The sequence below is a fragment of the Cygnus olor genome, chromosome 2 (assembly GCF_009769625.2).
Source record: "Cygnus olor isolate bCygOlo1 chromosome 2, bCygOlo1.pri.v2, whole genome shotgun sequence".
Lineage (NCBI taxonomy): Eukaryota > Metazoa > Chordata > Aves > Anseriformes > Anatidae > Cygnus > Cygnus olor.
The window spans coordinates 32,422,541-32,444,713 of NC_049170.1; the positions used below are offsets into that span (position 1 = coordinate 32,422,541).

At 36.8% G+C, this 22,173-nt stretch overlaps 1 protein-coding gene and 1 long non-coding RNA gene across 25 annotated transcripts in view; one reads left to right on the forward strand and one right to left on the reverse strand.

Moving 5' to 3' along the window:
• Positions 1-22,173, forward strand: part of HDAC9 (histone deacetylase 9) — a 480,477-nt gene that overhangs the window by 275,285 nt on the left and 183,019 nt on the right. For 12 of the 24 annotated variants that reach the window (XM_040545937.1, XM_040545942.1, XM_040545936.1 and 9 more), the window contains 4 exons: positions 1,961-2,083; positions 4,460-4,670; positions 5,045-5,262; positions 13,748-14,017. In XM_040545937.1, the coding sequence (XP_040401871.1) occupies positions 1,961-2,083; positions 4,460-4,670; positions 5,045-5,262; positions 13,748-14,017 (822 nt within the window). Of the gene's footprint in view, positions 1-1,960; positions 2,084-4,459; positions 4,671-5,044; positions 5,263-13,747; positions 16,328-22,173 lie in introns of those variants that run through there. The other 12 variants (XM_040545957.1, XM_040545949.1, XM_040545950.1 and 9 more) reach the window with 2 other exon arrangements.
• The window catches only part of LOC121064431, a 33,527-nt gene continuing 25,949 nt past the window's right edge, over positions 14,596-22,173 (reverse strand). The window contains exon 3 of the long non-coding RNA XR_005816502.1: positions 14,596-14,721. This is a non-coding gene — a long non-coding RNA (uncharacterized LOC121064431). The remainder of the gene's footprint in view (positions 14,722-22,173) is intronic.

Sequence of the window (22,173 nt, forward strand, 5' to 3'; positions counted from 1 at the left end):
TTACTAGCATTTAGGCTAATTTTTATTGAAACTATTAAAAAAAAAAAAAGTTACCAAAATGAAAATGACTGATTATTAGAGGTATTAAAAATTTGATAGAAGTAGTCTCACTAATAAGTTCCTGTTTTCAACATTAACTTCCCATGGTATATAACATGATTGATTCTGCCTTGTGTAACAGTCATGCCTGATCTTAATGTGGGAATATGTTTTACTGTCATAAACACTGTCACAGTCATGTTTGTTAATTCAAATCATAGAAGGTAATAGTGGCATACTGAAAACCAAAAAGGAAACATGCATTTTGAAGTGGCTCTGTGTACATACTGCAGTGGGTACAAATTTGATGATGTTCTAAAAAGCACATCAGAGGTGCTGCAGTGTCCTTTTCCAGTTAAATCTTTATAGTCTTCCTCAATTATATCTCCACAGTCTTGACATATTTGGTTTTAATCATGGTCAAAGTTGGATGTTATCAAGGCAAGACACTGTTAGCCAAGAATAAATGTAATGTACAAGTGAAGCTTCTTTGTTTCGTATGCTATCTGTTGAGATTCCCTAGGCACCAAAAGAAAATTACAGAGATAGACTTCTACTGTTATTGTCTCAGTGATAGGTCATATCTCCAAACAAACTGTATGAGGAAGGTTATGTTTTGCAATAACATCCTGTGTTTTTGTGCCTAACCACTTTTCATTGATGGTCTGAAGTTGCATTGTATTAGCACAAAGTATTTTACAGAGTTAATTGATATTCCAGGTTTGTCCAGGGGAAAATCTACAGCTCCCCACAACATGCTTGACAAGTTATTATATTTACTTTAGTCAAAGCCCGAGTGTGCAGTATCCCTCTTGGAGGTGGTCTATTATTGGAGTCCCATATGCTTTTTGTTTGGGAAGAAAGCAGTCACTGTGTCATACTGTTACACAGGGTATTCTTTTTCAAGGATGTTGTTCCCTTGGGGACCATATCATGCCAGAGTTCCTAAGTCTAATAAGACCTTTGTAGGTCTTATTGTGTTAAAGTTCTGGGAGGGAAGCAAGAGTTAAACAGAAAATGTAATTCAAGCAACTATACTAGACCACATGTTGAAAAACATGGCTGTTAAAGTAGAAAGTCAAAGGCATCAAAAAGATTCCTGTTGTGGTAATGTAATTTTTTATGTTTCTTCCCAATGAATCTAAAATGGAAAGACAGAGGGTGATCTTTGTAGAATGTCTGTTTTTACTTGACAGTAATTAAAAATATATCAGCAATTCCACATCCTTGAAAATTATATCACAAGGATTCAAAACAAGCGTTAAAGATTTTAACTTTAAAGGAGTTAGGCTGTGAGAGGGTTCACCATCATCATCAGAGAATGATGGGACGCTGTTCTTGTGTATATGCGGAGAGAGAGTATATTTTTTTAAACATCAGATGTGACAATGTGGCTCACTTTCTACCCAAGATTCCCATGTTAATAGAAGTAAATAATGTGTCTGAAACATCCTCATATCACGATATGGGTAAATTAACACATAAACCAGGTAGGATACGTTTCATACCTTACCACAAAACTTTAATAACCATAGCAATGTACAGAACTAATACATCCATAATCATGACACCTTTGGTTTGGCTAGATAAAGTCCTTAATTCATTGGCTAAATTTTCACTGAATTTCTAATAGTGAAAGTGCAGTTGATGAGAGAAGAGAAGGTCTAAGAATCGTCAAGATTCTGGGATGGAGTAGGAATTTGACTTACTAACCAAGGCATAATCCCAGATGTATTCCAGTTGTTTTCCTAAGGAAGGAAATATCAATAGCTTTTTTACAGGGACAGTACTTATCTGGAACCCTATTGGGATGCAAACCAATGCATGATACATAACTGGCTATCAATGCACAACCAGAATAAAGTAGCCAAGATAAAAAGCCTGGAGATTATACATACTTTGTTTTTTCTCTTTATTCCAGCATCTGGTTTCACAGCAACGCCTTTTGATTCAGGATGAATCAGTGAACTTGTTGAGTCTGTACACATCCCCTTCTCTGCCCAACATTACCTTGGGACTTCCAGCAGTACAAACTCAAATCACTGTAAGTGACCAGTCCAAAGCCTTCCTGTCTACTTTTGCTCCCAGAAAGACTACTTTCTGCCTATTCTCTTTTTTAGCATTTTGGAACATAAGCAATTGAGAGCAGGAGCCAGACCTTTCTTTGCATTGGGCAACTTCTGAAAATTTAAGGGCACAACTTGAAAGCAGTAATCATTCTTGATCACAAATAAGTGCCAGTGTGGAGCTTATCTAAATATGGGCCATATGTATTGCATTTATATCTGCAAATCTGATAACAGATTTCAGACATGGTGAGAAGAACATGAGGAGACAATTTAGTATAAATGTTCAAATTATATGATCACTCCTACCTGGTAAAGTACAGCACCTGTAACTTTTTATAATGAGATGCCAACAGGAACATAAGCTGGGCTGAAGTGTGGTAGTGGAAGAACTCTGTATTTCTGCAACTGGGTTTGTTTTATAAGGGGTGTAATATCAATCATATAAATTAAATCTGTGGATATATAAACAACATTTAATGACTAGTTATATTCATATGCCCTTTGTTCAGTCTGTAGCAATCAACTTTATTTAGAGCTCAATGTTAAATTAGTATGTGAAATGTATAAGAAAACAGATACAGTATGTATGGAAATCCATGTTGATGGATAAAGATCTTTAGATCTAGCCAAAGTTACAGTAATCTGGAAGTGAAATCTGAGGCTCAGTAAAATAACTGAAAACTTTGCTACCGGTCAAAACTTTTCCTTCCTGATTTCCTGCAAAAATGTAAAAATACTAATATAATTATATGATGGTTCTATACAACACTGTATAAATTCTGAAGAAATTCTAGCAATTCATATTTGACAGAACATGAATTGGTAAAATATAAAAATTCTAGATTTCCAGAATATAAAAAGCATATATATATATAGTCTACTATGGTTTGTTAGAAGTACTACTTAATTCCAGTGCTAAACTTAGTTGCAGGTTAAAGTTTCATGCCATGTTATGGCTTTTTCAGTACATTTAATGTTCTCACCAATAGCATATTATTGCAGTCCAACATTTTAACATTAGATAGAACTTTGCGTGTAAAATTGTGCAAGCTTTAAATCACTTCTCTTGAAGTCTTTCATGAAATATTTATAAGCAAGTTATTGTTTTTAAGGGATGGAAAACTTGACCTGAACATGAAAAGTAGTGCTTACTTTTCCAGTCTATATCATCAAAAATTTCCTAGCTATTTCACAAAAATATAACTAGCTTCAAAGAAATTTTATAACATTGAAAAAGGAACTGAAAACATCTTTAATTTTCTCACTCAAATGATGAGAGCTTTTGATGTTACCGGCTTGCACCAAATATTACTTTTGGCATTTGAAAAAATAAAGGGGTTGATTTATGCATGTATTGTTTACTTCTGTTACCAGAATAAGTAGTTGCAAATTGAATGTTAAGTTTACTTACGTGTTCGTTTTTCAGGGAAGGATAATGACAGAGGGTAAAGTAAGCATACACCCCCCAAAAATTTGTGTAAACTTTGGTTTGCCTCGTTACAATATGCGAAATTCAGATTATCAGAGAGATGTTTTTTTACCATGACATACCATAAGTGGTTTTCAGCAAACCTCAACACACTTATTTCTGTTAACTGTAAAAATTACTACTCAAGCTTAACTACCCTTCTAAGAAATACATTTTGTTAAAACTAGGTTTTTATTAGGAACAAAGAAATCTAAAGCAGATATGCAATCCTGAAGGGCCAAAGCTTACCAAAAGCTTGAAATCAATAACTGTGCAATTTATAAGGGCACTTTAAAATGCCACACACACACACCAGCTCTTGATAATTCAGTAGACCAGAGTTTAACTGTACAAATTTACTTTGCAAACGGTGAAAGTTTTGAGCTGTCCTTCAGGGAGTCAGGGAATGCTCCAGGAAAAGTAATAGCTTACCACTACTACAGGTAATTATTTTGTTTTGCTGATTGGCTTGCCGTCTGATGGAAAGTTATGTGAAAACTAAGCCTTGCCTATTCCAAGCTCAATGGAAACTATTTCCTCTGATCCCCTATTTTCCTGTGCAGGAGGCTGGGAAAGGTCTTTAGGAATTTTAAGGATAGGTCCTGTCTTTTCATTAATAATGTTCTGACTAGTAGTTCCTTGTGCTTTGGCTTTTATTACTGAATTTTTCCAAGTGCTTTCGTTATTTAGTTTCTTGCAGTGCTACATTTAACAGGCTTGTTCCCCCTCCCTTTTCATCTCAGAATCAAAGTGTAAGAGAGGGATTTTAACTATTTTTTCTGCATTTAGAAAACATACTGTAAGACCATACAATCAGACAACTGGAGATATAAATGGCCAGGTCAATGAAAAACAGTTACCAGTGTCATTGTTTTTTTGACAGGCTTCATCATCATTCAAAGAAAAGCAGAAGGGAGAGACCCAGACACTCAGACAAGGAGTGGCCTTGGCTGGACAGTATGGGGGGAGCATTCCTCCATCTTCAACTCATCCTCATGTTGCTTTGGAGGGAAAGCCAAATAGCAGCCACCAGGCTCTCTTGCAACATCTGTTACTGAAAGAACAAATGAGACAGCAAAAACTTCTTGTGACTGGTAATGATCAAAGCTTCAACACAACAATCATTTTTGATATTTTTAATGACATTTGTATTCTGACTGTTGTGAAAAGTGGAAGGGTGGGAGAGAAAAGCATAGCATTTTGTTTTCCCATGTTAGTGATTCTGCTTGAGTTCATTAGCCTGAAAGAATTCTGTGATTACAGAAAAGAGAAAACGATTACTTCATCACATTCTTTTGCAGCTGCTGAACTTCCCAGCATGGCTAGGCATGTGGTACACGTCCCACTGCATCAGCACTGATGCAAAGTTCTGCAACATACACCACTCTTCTTATTGAGAGATTTCTGTTCTATTAGAACTAGTAGTTTGTTTTTCTTCACACTGGAGTGAAATGTCACTCTTTTGCAGGCGCGGTTCCTCTTCATCCACAGTCTCCTTTAGCAGCGAAGGAAAGAGTCTCACCTGGCATAAGAGCTGCCCACAAACTGCCTCGTCACAGGCCACTGAATCGAACCCAGTCAGCTCCTCTTCCTCAGAGTACTTTGGCCCAGCTGGTCATCCAGCAGCAACATCAACAGTTTTTGGAGAAGCAGAAACAGTACCAGCAACAGATCCACATGAATAAGGTGAGTTCCGAAAATAAGGAATTTCTAATGAACATAAATGTTGAAAACTAATAAGGAAATAGATGTCAGTGCCACGTGGTAGATGAGAATAGACAGGTTCTTGCACTATTACCTTGCTTATGCATAGTTAGTGTACTTTTATATAGGATTAAATTTCAGCTTTTGATACAACATTACTATATGCTTGTTGACACCAATAAGAATACAGTTCAATGAAATAGGTATCAAAGCATCTTTCAGGTTTATTTACATATGCTTTCCTGCCAAATGGTAAATTATGCCTTAAAGATTACTGGCTGTCTATCCAGCTTTTTTTTATTTGTCATTTCCAGTTTCAGAAATCATTCAGTTCACCTGCCTTTGAATCATATTTTAAGTTCATTTGTTGTGGAATAGTATGTGGAATAAATATATAACTAATTTGAAGTCAATCAGCTGATGAAATTGATCTTTTTTGTGTTAGAAATATATTGATAATCTGAATAAATTTTTAGTCATCTTTTATCAAATCAGCTTCTTCAATGTAAGTTCATGGATAACATAGAAGTTTGTTAGCTATATGGTGATATAAAAATGCCAGTGAAGGAGAAAGAGAAGAATTTGCTATTGCTAATATCAGATACAAGTTGAACTGGGCCCCTGTTTCCCTGTATAGTAACACATTTTTCTGAGGAAAAAGAAAGAAGAAAAGGGACCATTCACTAATAAACAAAGTACAGCAATATCTAGGTAGATTTATCAGGGGCTAATGATTCTACAACAAATGTGATGCTGTTCCCTGCTCTAAAATGAAAATATTCAAGTAATTAAATGCTTTTATCTGAAGAACATTTTTCTTCACTTACTGCATAACCTTCCAAAAGTTGTTTGCTGGAGCTCCTTGAATAATTCAAATATAGATTGATCACACATCTTTACTTCTCGTTTTGTTTGAGTTATTTGATAACTATATAGAAGAGCTAATGGCAAAGAAGAAAAGATGAAAAGCAGGGTATTCGGTCTTTGTACCTATGTGAAAAGAAAAAAAAAGTCAATCCACCTTACAAGGGTGAACTTCCCAGGGGGTACTGATTCTTTGGAATCTACTAAGAATTCCCAACAAAATTAGAAACAAACCTAGAGTTTAAGTACATAGTTTGTACAGTGGTTTGGTTATTAAATCTTGTCTTAATTAGGAAAAATGAAGACCAGAAAACTTCAAAGTTCAGAGCTGATCCTTGCATGTTAACCCCTCTCAGCTTGGGTGTTTTGATTACTCAACTAGGACTCCAGTTGGCTTTTCTTCGAGTATGCATTCCATATGTTTAATCAAGATGGCATATCTTGTAGCCTCAGGTTTTGAAAATATTTCACCTGCCCTCAACTGTTTGAAAAGAATCTTTACCAGTAAAGTACTGAGTCTTTATGCTGTTTGTGGGTATCCACTGCAAACTGATCAGTTACTGTTCATGCATTCTTCATAAAGCAAAGAACCACATTGACATGTTTGTGTTAGGTCATGCTTATTTGCATACATTCTACCATAGCATTTGGGGATATGCACTGTGACTTAGAGGAACATTTTTTCTGAATGTCAAAATTAAACTTGAGACACATTTGACTAGGATACATTGCACCTCACAAGATTCAGGCTGGAAAAGAAATAAAAAGAGTGAGGTTGGCCTGTGATGGTGCTTGTTTCAGTGTTAAACTTTTATGAAACAAACCATTGAGAACAAGTCCCTCTCAAAACATATTTGAAATACACATTCATTCTTACATGGGTATTTGTAATAAAGAGACAAAACAATTGCTTCTCTTAAAACCTAATGAACCTAGCTTTTATTCTCTACAGTATAGGCCATATGCATATGTAGGTAGTAGAAATTTATCTTTATCCCAGGGTCTTTAGCTTACTTCCTTTGCCCAGATAGCTCAGTCTCCTTTATCTCTACTCCCAGAGCAGCTAGCTTTCATCAGGACCACCGTAACTCATCAGAGCAGCAAACACCTAAGGAGGGATAGGATCATGCTGCATCCACAGAAGCAGTGGATTATGTGAGGATGTGGGTGGTTTATCAGACTTTTTTTACTGTCTGTAGCAGAGGTTTTTCTACCATACCATTCCCAGAAGAACCATTCTGATGAATACCACTGAAAATGACCATGCTCCAATCATACATCTGTGCTCTGCAGGTATACGGAAAGCCAGGTGCTTTCTTATGTAATTAACAGAAGAAATGTTATTTTTAAAAACTGACATTTAATGGTAGCCATTATAGAAGGGAGTGAGAAATGATCAAATCAGCAAGTGGCTGATAAGTACTGAATTTAAAATTATATTTTTAAACCCTTTAAATTTAAAGGCTCAGATTGAACATCTGTGCCGGCATAAGGTTTTTTAACTCCACCAGCAGGATGGGATATACTTTGTTCATTCTTAAACCTTACCTTTATTTGCAGTTGAAGTTTTTTGTTCGTTATTTAAGCTAACAACTTTGTGTGGCTCTTACAATCAAACTTGAACTCTGCAAAGGAGGCTTATCTGAACCGTAGAATGAGATGCTCTACGCCATGTAGCAAAGCAAACCGACATCTTTGCATTTCTTAGGACAAGTCTGAACATGTATCAAGTGAATACATGTATTTATTTTCCACTCCTTTTTCCTCACTGTTCTGAACGTAGGCCATATAATGAAACGCATATCTGCACAGATATGTAATTCCCTCCTTTTCAGTCTTGAAAAAATGTTTTAATGAGGAGTACTCAAACATTCTCTTAAAAAATTTGGTTAGAAAGATGAGAACCATTTTAAGCTGACAAGACTATGAAATCCCAATTGATCAAGAGTTTAGAACAAGTTAATACATTCTATTTAATTTCCATTTCTTTTTCCTTTTCTCCTTATGTTTAGGACTGTGTAAGTACTTAAGGCTGTCATATATTTCAACTGAATCAGGTATTTGAATTTTTGCCTTGAAATGTGATGATATGGCATGTGTCAGCAATCCCTGAAAAGTGATTTCGGTCAGATCTTCTTGGTGGACAAATAGGCAAACCTTGCTGTAACAGCAAAAAGAGGAAGAGAGCAATAGTTTCTCCCCACTCCATAGATCTTTTATTTATCTTGTGTTAAAAAGTGATTTCTTTTCTTTGATAAAAGAATATACTTCAGCAGCAAGCCAGTGCTTCAAGCCAGTGCTGTTGTGAGGGTGATAACAAGCAAAATCTGACATAGGTCAGAGGTAAAGAATTCCCCTGGATCATTTCCATTCTGAAAAGAAACAAATCATTGCCAAAAGGTGTGCCTCTGTCCTTAATAACAAAGAGAAGATCCCCTATGGATTATTTCTGGTCAGCTGTCATATGCCAGGCTTTTGATGTGGGATATGGTATACGTCTGCACTGAAGCCTGACATTTATACCTGCGGGATCTAGTATGCTGACCTTCTAAAAACATGCTGCAAAAGTCGACATAGCATCCAAAAGTAGGTAGAAACCCTTGTCCCAGCTTTCTGGAGAAAAAATGATAATGAATGTGCAGTAACCTGAACTCCACTTGTCTTTGGGAAGCTCGACTTTGCTGTTGCCAGCTTTAATATACTTCAGTCCAACTGACAGCTTATTTCCTCATAAGGCCCTTTGATCACCATTGTAGAACTTCATTCTGCTCAATAAAGGGAGTCCAAAGTCTGAAACCTCCCACTAAAATTATTGCAGTTGAGTACCGAAAAACTAGTACTACAGTAAAAATCCTAAAATCTTGTTTTCATTTGTGCATATCTGTATCTAAAAAGGTTTTATGCTGCCACTTGCAGGGAAAAAAAAAAAAAAAAGGATTTTGAGATAACTAATACAAGTGCAAAACTGATAGCATAAGTCTGAGTTCTAGAAAATTTCAGAAATTATAATGTAATCAGCATGTGAACAAAGCCCTCTACCTTTAAAAGGTGGGATTTTTTTTTATTTTTTATTTTTTTTGCCCACGTGTATAAAGTCCTACCTCTGCTAAAGTTAAACTACACTGTCTTCACTGGGACCAAGATTTCATTTGATCAGTGGACGAACTTCATCCACTTCAAATGAACTCCACAAGTGTTCTTTAAAAAATGTGTTGATAGCATTTTGACTACACACAATTATTTGTCAATGATAGAGTCCTCTTCTATATTGGAGTAATGAAGATTAAAATAGTGGGCCAGTTTGCAGTGTGCACTAAAGTACAGAAGCAGTATGGACAACGTTAAAGGTTAAATAAGGAGTCCCTGAATTTCAGTTTTCATTCCAGGGCATTGATAGTTTTAAATGGTTTAAATGGTAAAAATAGTTTCAAATATGGATGTTTCTGTTGATCAGTTAACAGAAGAAACTAAGATTATTTGTCATCAATAGGAATATTGAAAAGAGTCAGTTAACCACAGATTCATTATTCACTCATCTGATATTTAATGAAATAAGAAAGACTGTTTTGATCAGGTTCAGCTTGAATAAATGAACCTAGTTTCATTAAATAGATTATGACTAAGATTTTGGCTTTCCAGCTTACCTTTCTGACTAGCATCTTCTGAAAGTGAGAGAGGCAGCATGCCTCTTCTTTCAAATATTGCTCATAGTTGGGGATTATGTGGACAAGACTGCAGCAACAATTAAAAATGCCCAGAGATTTTTTTCCTTTCTTGAGAACTAATGTTTAAGACATAATTCAGAAAAACGATCTTGAAGGTTTAAATGCATCCCTTAGAAACGTACTGCATGGGTAACAGAAAACAGTAAGCAGGTGCCAAGTCATTTTAGTATGGCTAACAACTTACATAGCTGGTCAATGTAATCTGATAGCTACAGAACAGAAGGAGAAAAAGTGTTTTCCATAAGTATGTAAATGAGTTCCTAGAAATGACAGCCATGTATTTGAAAAGAACAATTAATCAAGGAAAGAAATGTATGTGGTGGCTGCATCAGGACTTTGTGCTTTGTCTCTTTGTAAACACATTTTATTTAAAATATTCCATTTTACAAGGGCTTGTTATTACAAAGGAGACAAAGACAGTGGCTGCAACTAAAGGCCCTATAAAGTGGTTGTTGCACTGTCCAGATTATTTGTGCTTTGTCTTCCATTTTTTGGTACAGCCAAGAAAGTTTGATTGTTTTTGATGTCTTTTTTTTGACTCTTGCAGTTATACAATGGAGCTGATGTCTGTAAATACTTCCTCTCCTGCTGCCACTATTTACTTTGGCTCATGAATATCCCTTACAGTTTAATTTCCTGAAAATAAAGGGGGAAAAAAATATAGGTTACATTAGCAAGAAGCCGTTTTTTGAGTAACTCCTTTACTTGGAATACCAATTACAAGAATGTGTATTGGTTCAAGAAGAACAATAAGTACAACTAATTTATTCATTAAGTATAAACCACTCTTTTTAAAATTATTTTTAAACGTAGTCTTACTAAAGCTCAGCTTAAGCAATCACATTCTCAAAATGAAAAATGTACGTTAAAACCAGGAAAAAGTTCTTCATGTATCTACAGATAAATTCAGAATTAAAAAAAAAAAAAAGAGTGGAGATTTAAAGTGAAATATTTAAATGTTAAGTGTAAGCAGAAGGATCCAGCTGCATTGTAAAAGGACTTGAGCAGTGTTTCATTCAGGGTTTACTTTCTGCTGTGTAATCCAGCTTTAGGTAGAGAGACACGATAGAAATATTGACCCTAAACTGTTATTTTTTCATGTCTCCAGATAAGTAATTTTCTGCAGTAGTGCCAGGAGTATACATAGGATTATATAGTATAAAAGAAGATTTTTCTGACAGGAGAATTGAAAAGTCTCCTGATAATTATACTAATGTAATTACTGGAATAAGATGGGTCTGCCTTTAAAAAACACATTAACAAATATGAAAGCATGGTGGTGATATGGCTTAGCAGACTGAGCAGCGGAAGTGTTTCTTCAGGTTTTGACCCCACGTGGTCCACCCATTTTGTCAGGCTCAGTCACATGAGAGGACATGACTCTAGTGCTTCCTAGCCTGGGGCTTAGTTTCATTCTCAATGCTGCCATCAAGTCACAATGTAAAGGATGTTTTTAATAAGACTTTGCATGAAAGATGACAATATTTACGTACTTGATGACAAATATTTACGTACTTTGTAAATTTTATTGTGGAAAAAAAAAAAGAGAAAAAAACACACTTCAATTTCACAGAGTTTTAGAAGATTTAATTTGTTTAGCTCCTTCTGTCACCAAAGTCAGGAGCAAATCTCCTCCTGACTTCCGTGGTGTGGGAGCGGGTGCCAAGACAGGCACACTGTAAATTGAAATGCACTCAAATACCACACCAGTCTCCACAGTTCTTGTGTATGCTTGTATCTCCCTGCTGATTGCATGCAAAAAGCATTTGCAGTGTTCCACATGTAGATTATATACTGCAGGACATCATGTGTTGCATCAGAAAGCTCAGCAGCACTGAAGATCTGTGCCATACAGCAGCATGAAGAAGAAAGAGCCTGACATTAAAATGAAAAAAGTATAAAAGGAGAGCAGTAATGAGCTAAATATGTCTTAACTTTGCTGTGGACATGCAGTCCTTTTCTGTTGGCTTTCCATCCAGAATAACCCACCTGATGTCAAGTAACTGGCATATGGGATGCTTTACAGATGGAGCAGCACTAGTGACTCTCATGGCTGTATGTGATTATCTGTCGCACAGATGTTTCACCTTGTACTTGCTCACTGGCCGGCCAGCCTTTCATTTTGCTTTTTGCTTGAGGAATAGAGAGGGATCACATGCAGATGTTTAAGTAAGCAACAGAGTAGTATACCCAATCTGAATACATGTAGTGAGCTTCAGTGCCTTCCTGGTTGGTGTCATCCCCCAGCAAACAACTGGAAAAGGTTTATGGGTTTCATCTGAGAAATTGTCAAGATTCTTCTTAATAAAAGGAGACACTTTGCGTTAGTTGCAGTAATGAAAACTCCTCAGTTCAGAGCATGCCACCTGCAGCATGAGGGATACATGTGTTGTGATTTTGCAGTTTCCAGAGCAATGAAAAGGGATTTTTGTTTGTTTCTTTTTAGCAAACCATTATGTTCCCATTACCCCCACTCCACACCCCCCCCCAAAAAAAAAAAAAAAAAAAGAAGGTTTGCTGTGACTACAGCCTGTAGACTTCCACTGTGGAATTTATTTCTCCACTGATGTGAGGTGTGTGTCCCAACATCACTGGGACTGCACAATCAAATCGTTCAGTTATCATTGCTGACTTTGTGTGTTTCTGAGTTCAGATGTAGCTTCTTGATCATAGTTTACATGACAATGCTGCCCTTCCCTGGGGTGACATTTTTCTATGCATTAGTGAGTAGAATGAAAGAACTACACCAGCCATGGTTTGTGACAAAATATCTGTACTCAAGCCATACAGTAACTCAGCATATAAACCCAGCAAAAACTCAGTTTGAAAGACTTGATATCTGTGGAAGGGGTGGGCAGTTGGAAGAAGGGAGGAAGGTAAAGTGGTTTTTCTTCTGTTTGGCCTTGGTGATACAAATCAGTATTTGCTTAAAATCAAGTAAGCCAGTTGAATAAATGATAATTACTCAGTCCAGCAGATGCTTACTTATCTGTCTGATTTATGCCTCTTTCAACAAGGCCTTTTTTTTTTTTCCAGTTTGTCTTTTGGATTACCTTTGGACTTTTTTTTTTTTTTTTTAAATATATTTGTGACATCTTAAACAAGAAAGCATAAAGCATAAACTATATTTGGTTGTGACACTCAGGCATCTGACACTTCAGTAAAGCTTTACAGTACCGGTTAGTGGTGTAAAAACAGTATTGCCTGGGTAGCTGTGTTATATTGTCACTGCCGAAACAAGGACACCTGTACCATACGTGACAAAAGCTGCAGTCCTTCCAGTCAGCGACAGGCATCCTTGTTGTCTCCCTGTGCCACAGGAGAGGTGACTGACACTGTCTATTTGTCACTGCTCCTCTGTGGATCTTCGTGCAGTAATTGACAGAGAAGCCTTTATGAGCATTCCCTAATTTGCTTGTAGCAAAATATTTACCAAGACACTATTTTTCTCTTAAGAGTTCCTTTATAATTTTATGTTGAGAAAAATAAACTGTAATATGTATTTATATAAATTTACCCATTTTTGTTTCAAAAAGAGTATGAAGGGAGACTAATTGCTCTTGATTACCAGTTGCAACAATGCAACAGATGTGTAGTAACGTTTTTCATTAGTCCACCTTATTTTTAGTTAGCATTACCGTATAGCACTCGTTACATACATGATTATTTTCAACTGCAGAATAACAAGTGACCTTTTGCTTAGGAATGTTGGTTCTTTTTTTTTTTTTTTTTTTTCCCTGTAAATTAATGTTTTAGTGATGCATCGCTACCTGGTTTTGCTGCAGAAGCTGTAATTTTGTTGGTGCAAATCTGATGCTTCACAGTTTTTGTCACTGGTGAAAAGAGTCGGTAACCGTTCCCCCTCCTTCTCTTTCCAGATGCTCTCTAAGTCCATTGAGCAGCTAAAGCAGCCTGGCAGTCACCTGGAGGAAGCTGAAGAAGAGCTTCATGGAGACCACTCGATGCAGGAGGAGCGAGCTGCTGCTAGCGGTGCCAGCATTAGGGCTGAGAGCAGCAGTGCTGGTGTGGATGACAGAATAGGACAGCAGGTTGGGGCTGTGAAGGTCAAAGAGGAGCCACCGGACAGTGATGAGGATATTCAAACCCAGCAAATGGAATCTGGGGAGCAAGCTGCTTTTATGCAACAGGTAATAGGCAAAGATTTAGCTCCAGGATTTGTAATTAAGGTTATTATCTGAACATCACGTGCATTTTCTTAGCCTTTGATAAGCGATTGTGTTTTGATTCACTGATCTAGCAAATCCTGATTTACCATTCAAAGAATTTAACAAAGGAAGAGGTGTTGTATGCACACTTAAAAATGTAGTGGAGCTCATCCTTATGGCCACTAATGGAGAAAATACCTGTTGCAGTCAATTGCTCTACATAACTCTTTGCGTAATAGATGATTGATAGAATTTGTATTAGCCCAGGATTACATTACATCGCTTACTCTTAGTGCAAGAGAACTTGTTATCACCTAGCTTGTTGAGATCAGCTACTGCTGGACTTAGTTTCCAGACCTGATTGATGAAACATTCTTCTCTGATTTTGAATCCTCTGACTTTTGCTTTCAGCTATCTGTATATAATGTATCATAATGTAGTCTTGAACACTGTTAAATATAGGGTATTTTTTCCCCCAGTAGACAGGTACTGACTGCTATATCAGCGGTCCCAGGCTGGAGTACAAAGTGTAAGTTAGAGAAGTGCACAAGATGGATGTAAAGATGCCAGACAAGGCACTGTTTAAATATTGCATTGTTTTCAGTTTTTGCACTGCCTAATTTTTCATTTGTTGTATTTGATGATACTGTCCGCGGAGACATCCTTAAATGAAGCAGATGCAAATACTGGCAAGAAAGAAAACACAGCATTAGGTTCCAATCAGATACTACGGTATTGGAGGAAAAGCACAGAACTGTTATCATCATTATTGTCTGATAACCAATCACTTGTTTATTTTTTTTAAATAATGACTAATCATACAATATTGCATAACCTTTATCACTAGGTCTTACGGACAAATCCTAAAATAAGGTCAGTGTAAAAATGCCAACTCAGCAAGAGGAAACTTCAAATTGTCTGACAGTATTTTACAAACACTGAAGAGCAAAGCACATTTGTGAAATCTGTGCTTTCAGAGAGCTGGTGTCCCTTTTGTTGCTCCAAAATCAGACGGAGCAGTGCTGGATGCGATGGCAGGCACTGTTTATTTAAGTCAAGACTTTGTCAGGTCCCTGCTGTTCTCCTGCAGAAAAGTGATTCTGAGAGGGGGAGCAGGAAATGCCTTATGGAAACAGGAAGCCCAAGTGATTCATGTGCTGAGGAATGTAAGGCAGGGGGAACGGGGTAGTGTTCTCTCTGTTTTTAAAGGCACTCTATGAATTGATTTATTGTCAAAGAAAATAACAAAGTGAGTAGGGAAATTGTTAAGGAAGCTTTCCAGTGAAACATTTCCTTCATATTCCCTTTTGATATGTTTACCTTGTTTTATAGGTTTACTTTTGTTAAGCTAGTTAAAGATTCATTGTATTAAGATCCCCTTTAATATGGATAATCCCAAACTGACCTGGAATCCTTGTCAGTTTTTTTTTTCTATTAAAAATATTTATATTTCTAAAGCTAAGGTATTTTAAGGTGCAGTATCCTGTTTCAAAAGAGATAGCTGTTTTGCCAAATGTAGAAATTGTTCTGAAATGTTATTAGCATGTGTTGTTTACATTATGCTCTAATACTATTAAATCTCTTATAAAATGTTGCAACTTATAAAGATACATTATCCTTTTTCCTAGAAGATCTCCAAACAAATGTCTAAATAGTTGCTATATAATGAAAGGCCTCCTGAACCATAAAAATCATCTTAGATAGGAACAATATATTAATTGACAAAATGTAGGTTATTTTTATTTGTGCTTTATATTTGAACAGAAATCTTTTGTCACATTCACATTCAAAAAGTGAAGCATATAAAAATGAAATTTTATGTTTTTCCCATTACGTATAATTTTAATTTTCTTCGAAACCTAACTTCGGCTTCATCAAAAGGGATAGTGCATCTTTTAAAATACATTTTATTTGGGGAGAAATTTGCAATGAAAAGATTTTTGTACAATATCATTTCAAAAACATTTATTCACAAAAGACAGAAGATATTTTTATAATGTCATTCAGGTGAGAAACCCCAATACATTAGTGGGCTTTAATTTCAGAATCTTTCAAATTTGGATAAAATTAAAATAGAGAAACTACCTGGAACCAGTGAAAAGGAAAACTGGGTTTAAAAAAACACAGATTTCTAATTGATAATTGTCTCTTACATTTTAAATCTACTGTATTTATTATAATTTACACCCTTAGAGGTGATCTCTTGTTTTGTGTTGTAAATATATTCTGTTTGTATGTTCCCTTTTTTTGCCTTCTGATATAAGTCTCTTCCTTTCTCAAATAAAGTTTTTTTTTAAAAGATCACCTTTCAGATATCTGACTTTGTGTAAAGTTGATAACTTAGTTGTGCTTTTGCTTTGTATAACCAAATATGTTTGCTACACATTGTTGAAACAATTGAAGCTTTCAGGAGCAAGGTTTTTATTACACTATTCTTACAATGATTACACAAAGTCTTCCTTTTAGTCTCTTGTTTTATCCTACATCAGCCATTATAAGTTCTAGTGAATGTGGAAATAGTATTGATGCATGCTCATTTTCCCGTCATGGCATTTGTCTTGAACATGTGATCATATGTAGTATCATATTGGAAAGGGAAAGTCCAGTTTCTTTACCCCTAATTATCCAAAATTATCCAAAATCTGGATGAACTGAAATAATTTCTATGACACTTCTAAAATCCTCCTAGAACCATAAAAATGTTGAAACTGAGTTTATACTTTTTGATACTCCTCAAGACCATCGCAAAACTAGAATCCATCTGTAAATAGAGTGGGAAAAAGGGAATCCACAAACTTGATGACTTTCAAGCAATTGTGGGAGAAAGTGAAGTCCTACAGCAGAGAAACAGCTAAGCACTTCCTTAAAGACATTAAATGCTTTACTGGTTGGTGATGTTTCCTGAACTTTGCTTCAGATCTGCCGAGAAAAACACTTTGTACTACGTAACTCTGTTGCTAAAGTACATGAATATTACTGTCAAAAGAGTATGGAAAATCATTACCTTCAAACCGTTCATTTAAACAGGAAAAGCTTTTGGCTGCTTTGATTCTGGTAGAATTTTAACTAAAATAAAATGCTTTCAGGAACCTAAGGATGTGAGAATAAATATTTTCATAATTCAAATGTAATTATTTAAGTGATCCAACAGCAAAGTAATGTTTTATCAGTAATACATTAAAAAATAGGTAAGAAAATCAAGTTTCAGCTTAGGAAAGCTTAAGTAGCATTAACAGAATAACGATATACTGCTTGCCCTGTCAATTATTATGTATTTTGAATCTTGTGCCTGCAAGTAGATCTTGCTTTTGACAGTGATTTTACCGAGATGCCATTTGTTTAAATACTCATGTCAAAATTAGAAGAGCAGTCTTAAATGCTTTCAGTTGACAGCATTCCTGGTTTGGAGGCTACACCTAAATTTTTTTCTAAATTATTTGTTTACCACGCACCAAAGCACCCATAATGTAAAAAAAAAAAAAATCAAAATGTAATACAATCCATAGGCCTTATTTTTTCTGGGATTAATGTGTATCTCCTGATTAATGTGCCTCTCTTTTTTTTTTTTTTCTTGAACAGTAGCTGCTTAGTCTGTCCTGTTGTCCACAAAAATAAAGCCAGTGTAGATGCCAGTTTAGAAGTAATTACTACCAAACAAGGGAAAATGCTTCATAATATTTATAAACTCAATAAAAACACAGGTTACTGGATGCTAGCCTTTTTCATCTTCTGATGTTAACAAAATAGGATTAAAAGTTGAATGCCTCAGCAAAACAGGAGGACTCCAGACACTGCCACTACTCCTCCTCTCTATTCAGCAATTCATTCATGCACCATCTTCATTCCATCTTCGTTATCATCAAGATCACTAAGACTTCTGTATGTTATTTAAGCTAACTATACCCTGTTTTTGTCTTCACTGGCATTCTGAGGTATAATCTATAAACATTACTCCCAAGCACCAATCTAAAAATGTTTACTTATTTCTCCCCCTTATGAACACTTCACAATTTGAAGCCAAAATTAGCTAAGGCAAGTTAATTTCTTTATTGTATTCTGTCCCACTAGCAGCATGTCCTACTTGTCCCACTTAAGAGATATTTGTTTGCTTTTCATTTATTTGTTTAGTTTCTGATTTCCTTATGCAGTTCCCATCATTTGGGTGGTAGCAGTGCTTCTGTACCTGGTTTCTCAATAGAAGAATATGGTGTAGAACATTATATGCTAAATTACTCTTCAGGCAAACAGAAGACAAGCATCATAATTTTATCTTCTTCATTGCTCTAGTGGAATCCTGTTTTTTGTGGCATTTTATCATTGCAATTGATAGACTGTGCTTTGCATTTAGTAGATTGTGCGCTTTGCGTGTTTCTTTTTCCTCTTATAACTCAGCCTACTTTAGAATTAGAATAAAAGGAAAAACAAAAACAAAACAAAACAAAAGAACAACGACAAGCCCAAAACACATAGCCAGTTGCAAGGCAGAATGGGGGATGCTCTGGGCTTCCCAGCCATGCTCACTCATTCTGCTGTACAGGGGTATCTGCTACGTGTGTCCTGCTTTCTGGTCCCCTGGACTCAGGTGTGCTCCTGTTGCTTGGCTGGCCCCATACCTCATATAGCCCATACAGGCTGACTTTGGCCTTTAGTGCTGGTAGTGAATGGCTACATGTAGGCGCACACAGCTATTAGAGACCCCAAGGGTTGCTTCAACAGCAGCTGAAAGTTAAAGGGTACTAGCTCACTCACTTGAAATCATACTTCAGCAGTGCCTAGTTCTCTGGGATGACTACATGGGGACCTTAATAACTAGAGTTGCTTTGACAGTCCAGATTCTTACTTGTAACCAATTCAGTGTCTTAATTAGCTGATTAAATGAGATGGTTTGAATCTGGCTCGGCACCTTTGTGGCTTTGGTTTTACTTTTCCATAGTTACCATGAAGTATCTCTGTTGATTCTAACAGTACATAGCCCTGAATCATAAGGGAAGTTGACTGCACACTCGGTTCTTCCATGTTGATGGCGAGTTGCAGCATTTTTGACCTTGATAAGTGCTGTGAAGACCCAGAAGGGAAATGAGAAATGGAAACGTAACTTTTGAATGTCAGACTTCTAAAGAAACCTTCCACCTTCTCTACTCCCTTCTACCCTCCCTAAATGATGTTGTAACCACAAGTCTTTCTGATCTGTACTAGCTCAATTCACTTTTTTTCTTTTCCTTAGGCTACCTTAGTCATCTCCTGTAACTGTGCAGCCAGTAAGAGAGACACTAACCTTGTACTGTAATGTCCTTCTTCAGTTCTGTGAGTGCACAGGCCCAGTACAACCCCCAAATAACACAGGCTAGCATTAGGATTTCTTTATTCATACCTGAGCCTTAGACTATCCTAGGGAAGGAGTGGGGAGGTTGGAGGGAGAGAACTGTGGTGCTGGATTTGTTTTGTGAAATTTTTTCATTCATTTACATAAGTCTCTAAATATTTAGCCAGCTTTGTGTCTTCTTTGCTCTTAAGGGGTCTGTCCATAAAGTTTTTGACTGTTCATTATCCAATACTACGGGAAGTATAATTCAATTTTTTAATGCCAATTCTATGTGAAAAGGCATAATAATGAGAATTTCTACAAGTAATTTGCCTCTCCCAGTTGGATGTGAAAATGATCATTTTTTTTCAGAAAGTATCAAATCTACTTAATGCCAAGGAGTTGATTGCTATTTTGTTTGTCTCTGCTATTGTACACTGCACATGTAGAAGGCAATAAGACATTTTATCGCATAACTAAATTGAGAACTGAGATGTCTGAACAACTATATGGCAAATGTTTTATCAGTACATTACAAAATAACAAAGTTTTTCATTTCACTGATAGCAGCACAGAATAATGTTGATAGTGTGTATATTTTTTGATCCCAAATTATTGATGCTTCTTTTCCTCCTTCAGATACTTACAATATACTACTTTGGTACTGCGCACTTCTGTCAGTGAAAGCTGCTGGGGCAACACCAGGCAAAATTACTTAAGCAGGGGTACATAACTAGCATGAATCAAAAGCCTGTAAGTCCAGATCCCAATAATTATCACTTCACATTTTGACAGTCAGATGATATTACTTTCATACCAATGGGCAATTTATCATTTCCTGTATCAGACAGCATGTTTTTTTTATTATTATTATTATTATTCTCATTTAAGAGGATTATGTGTTCTTGGAAAGCTACTTCTTTAAATGCTTTGTGTTTGGAAGAGCTCTGTTCTGACCTCCAAATGTTTTTCTCTCTCCCTGACAGACAGGCGCATGCACACACACAAGTTTTCATTTTTTCCTTCCCTTAAAATATGACAGTGAATACATGCACTCCCCAGCACACTGCTGACTAAGTCTTAATAAAGCTCCGTTGGTTAACACCCTGGAAGAGCAGCTCAGCCTGAATGCCTTGGAGACATAGGTGCTCTAATGCAGAAAGCAGTTCATAATCTGTCTCCTCTCATGGCCTGGCCTGTGACCTTTGGATCCCCAGGAGGCCGAGGAGGTCTTTCTGCTCAGACTGCCTGCATTTCCTCAGCAAAGAAGCTTGTGAAAATTACAGCTACAAGAGTGCAGCAATGGTGAGGGTTTAGCAAGGTACTGCTCACCTAAAGCATTTGGTGAAGTATTGGTCTCCAATGTTTTCTTTAATCTTTTCCTTTTGCACCCATCGAGAAGGGCACTGGGATATTTTTAGGTGGCAGTTTGCAGATTTTAAAGCCGATTTCTATTACTGAGCGGAGCCAGAAGTAGCACTGGGCAGAAACGTTGGAAAATGCTCTTCCCCATGAACAGAAGAATAGCTATAGAGAACAGATGTTCCTAAGCTTGCTTTCCTAGATCTTCCTCTACTGAAAATACAAGCTTAAGAGTCACCACACACTAGAAAGCTCAGTCGCTCAGCCACCTGACTGGACATGGGAACAGGTGGTCATCAGGGTTCCCTCAGTTCTCACCTGTTCTGATCCATTTTGACACCTGACCTTAGGGCATCACAGGTGCCAACAGCACATCCCTTGACATCTTCCTTTCTTTTCTTTATAGAATGTTTTTGTTCTCCATTTACCTGCACTTGTGCAGATCTTTTATCATAGTTTCCCATTAGCTTCTGTGTAAGTTTTATTTTTCTTAAGCTACTGATTTTATGCAGAGGACTTCAAATCAGTCTCTGGTAGTGTTTCTGACAGAAAAACAAATTGCAGCACTGAATACAGGTGCCATCACCACAGGTTCAGCCCAGGGATATCTCACTTGAATAGCTCTGCTTTGGCTGCTTCTGCAGAAAGTAGGCCTTGTCATGGATTCTGCAGACTTCGGTCAAAATACATGCAGCATTAACCTTTGTGAAAAGATACTGTGAACTAAACCAGTCGATTATAGAAAGGAATCAGTGTTTGGTTCTCCTTGCTGTCATGGCCATTTAGTGTCATTGCGAGAGGCTGAATATTAACTTATAGACAGATACTCAAAAATTGGTAGGTACATTAACAGAGAAGGAAAAATTTTTGAAGCTTTTTACATCTTACCAGGATCGGCTCTACTGTCTTTATGTGCTCTTTGTCAGCATGATTGATAGCTTCAGCTCAGAATTAAGAAAGTCACAAGAAAGAATGCTTAAAGTTTGACACACAGCAAGCTGCTATTGATGTACTGCTGGTTCTCCCACCTCCTCCCCCCCCTCCTTTAGTATAGATGCTAAGAATTGAAGAGGGAAAAATAATCATGTGGTCAGGTGAGGTGCTTAGAAATGGAGGAGGATTTGTACCACCACTTAAGGCAAATCAGAAAATGGAGATGCAGTCCTGCTGAAGTTGGTTGCATTCAACCTGCAGAATTGTGTAAGTGCAACAGTAATTTATGTCAGGAAGGACCAATATATATGATATGTACTTCACTCCTCCATGTTACACAAAGCTGATTCACTGTACTAAGTGCTTGGGCCCAACCAAACCAGGAGATTCAAGGCCTGCAGCTGACTGCAGGGCTGAGATACTCCATGCAAAATAAACTGAAAAATACAGTCTTGCAGCTAGATACTCCTACCAAAACTGAGAACCTCCTCTGCAGGTCACTGTTACAGGGCTGCACCATCACTGGTGAGACACTACCTGT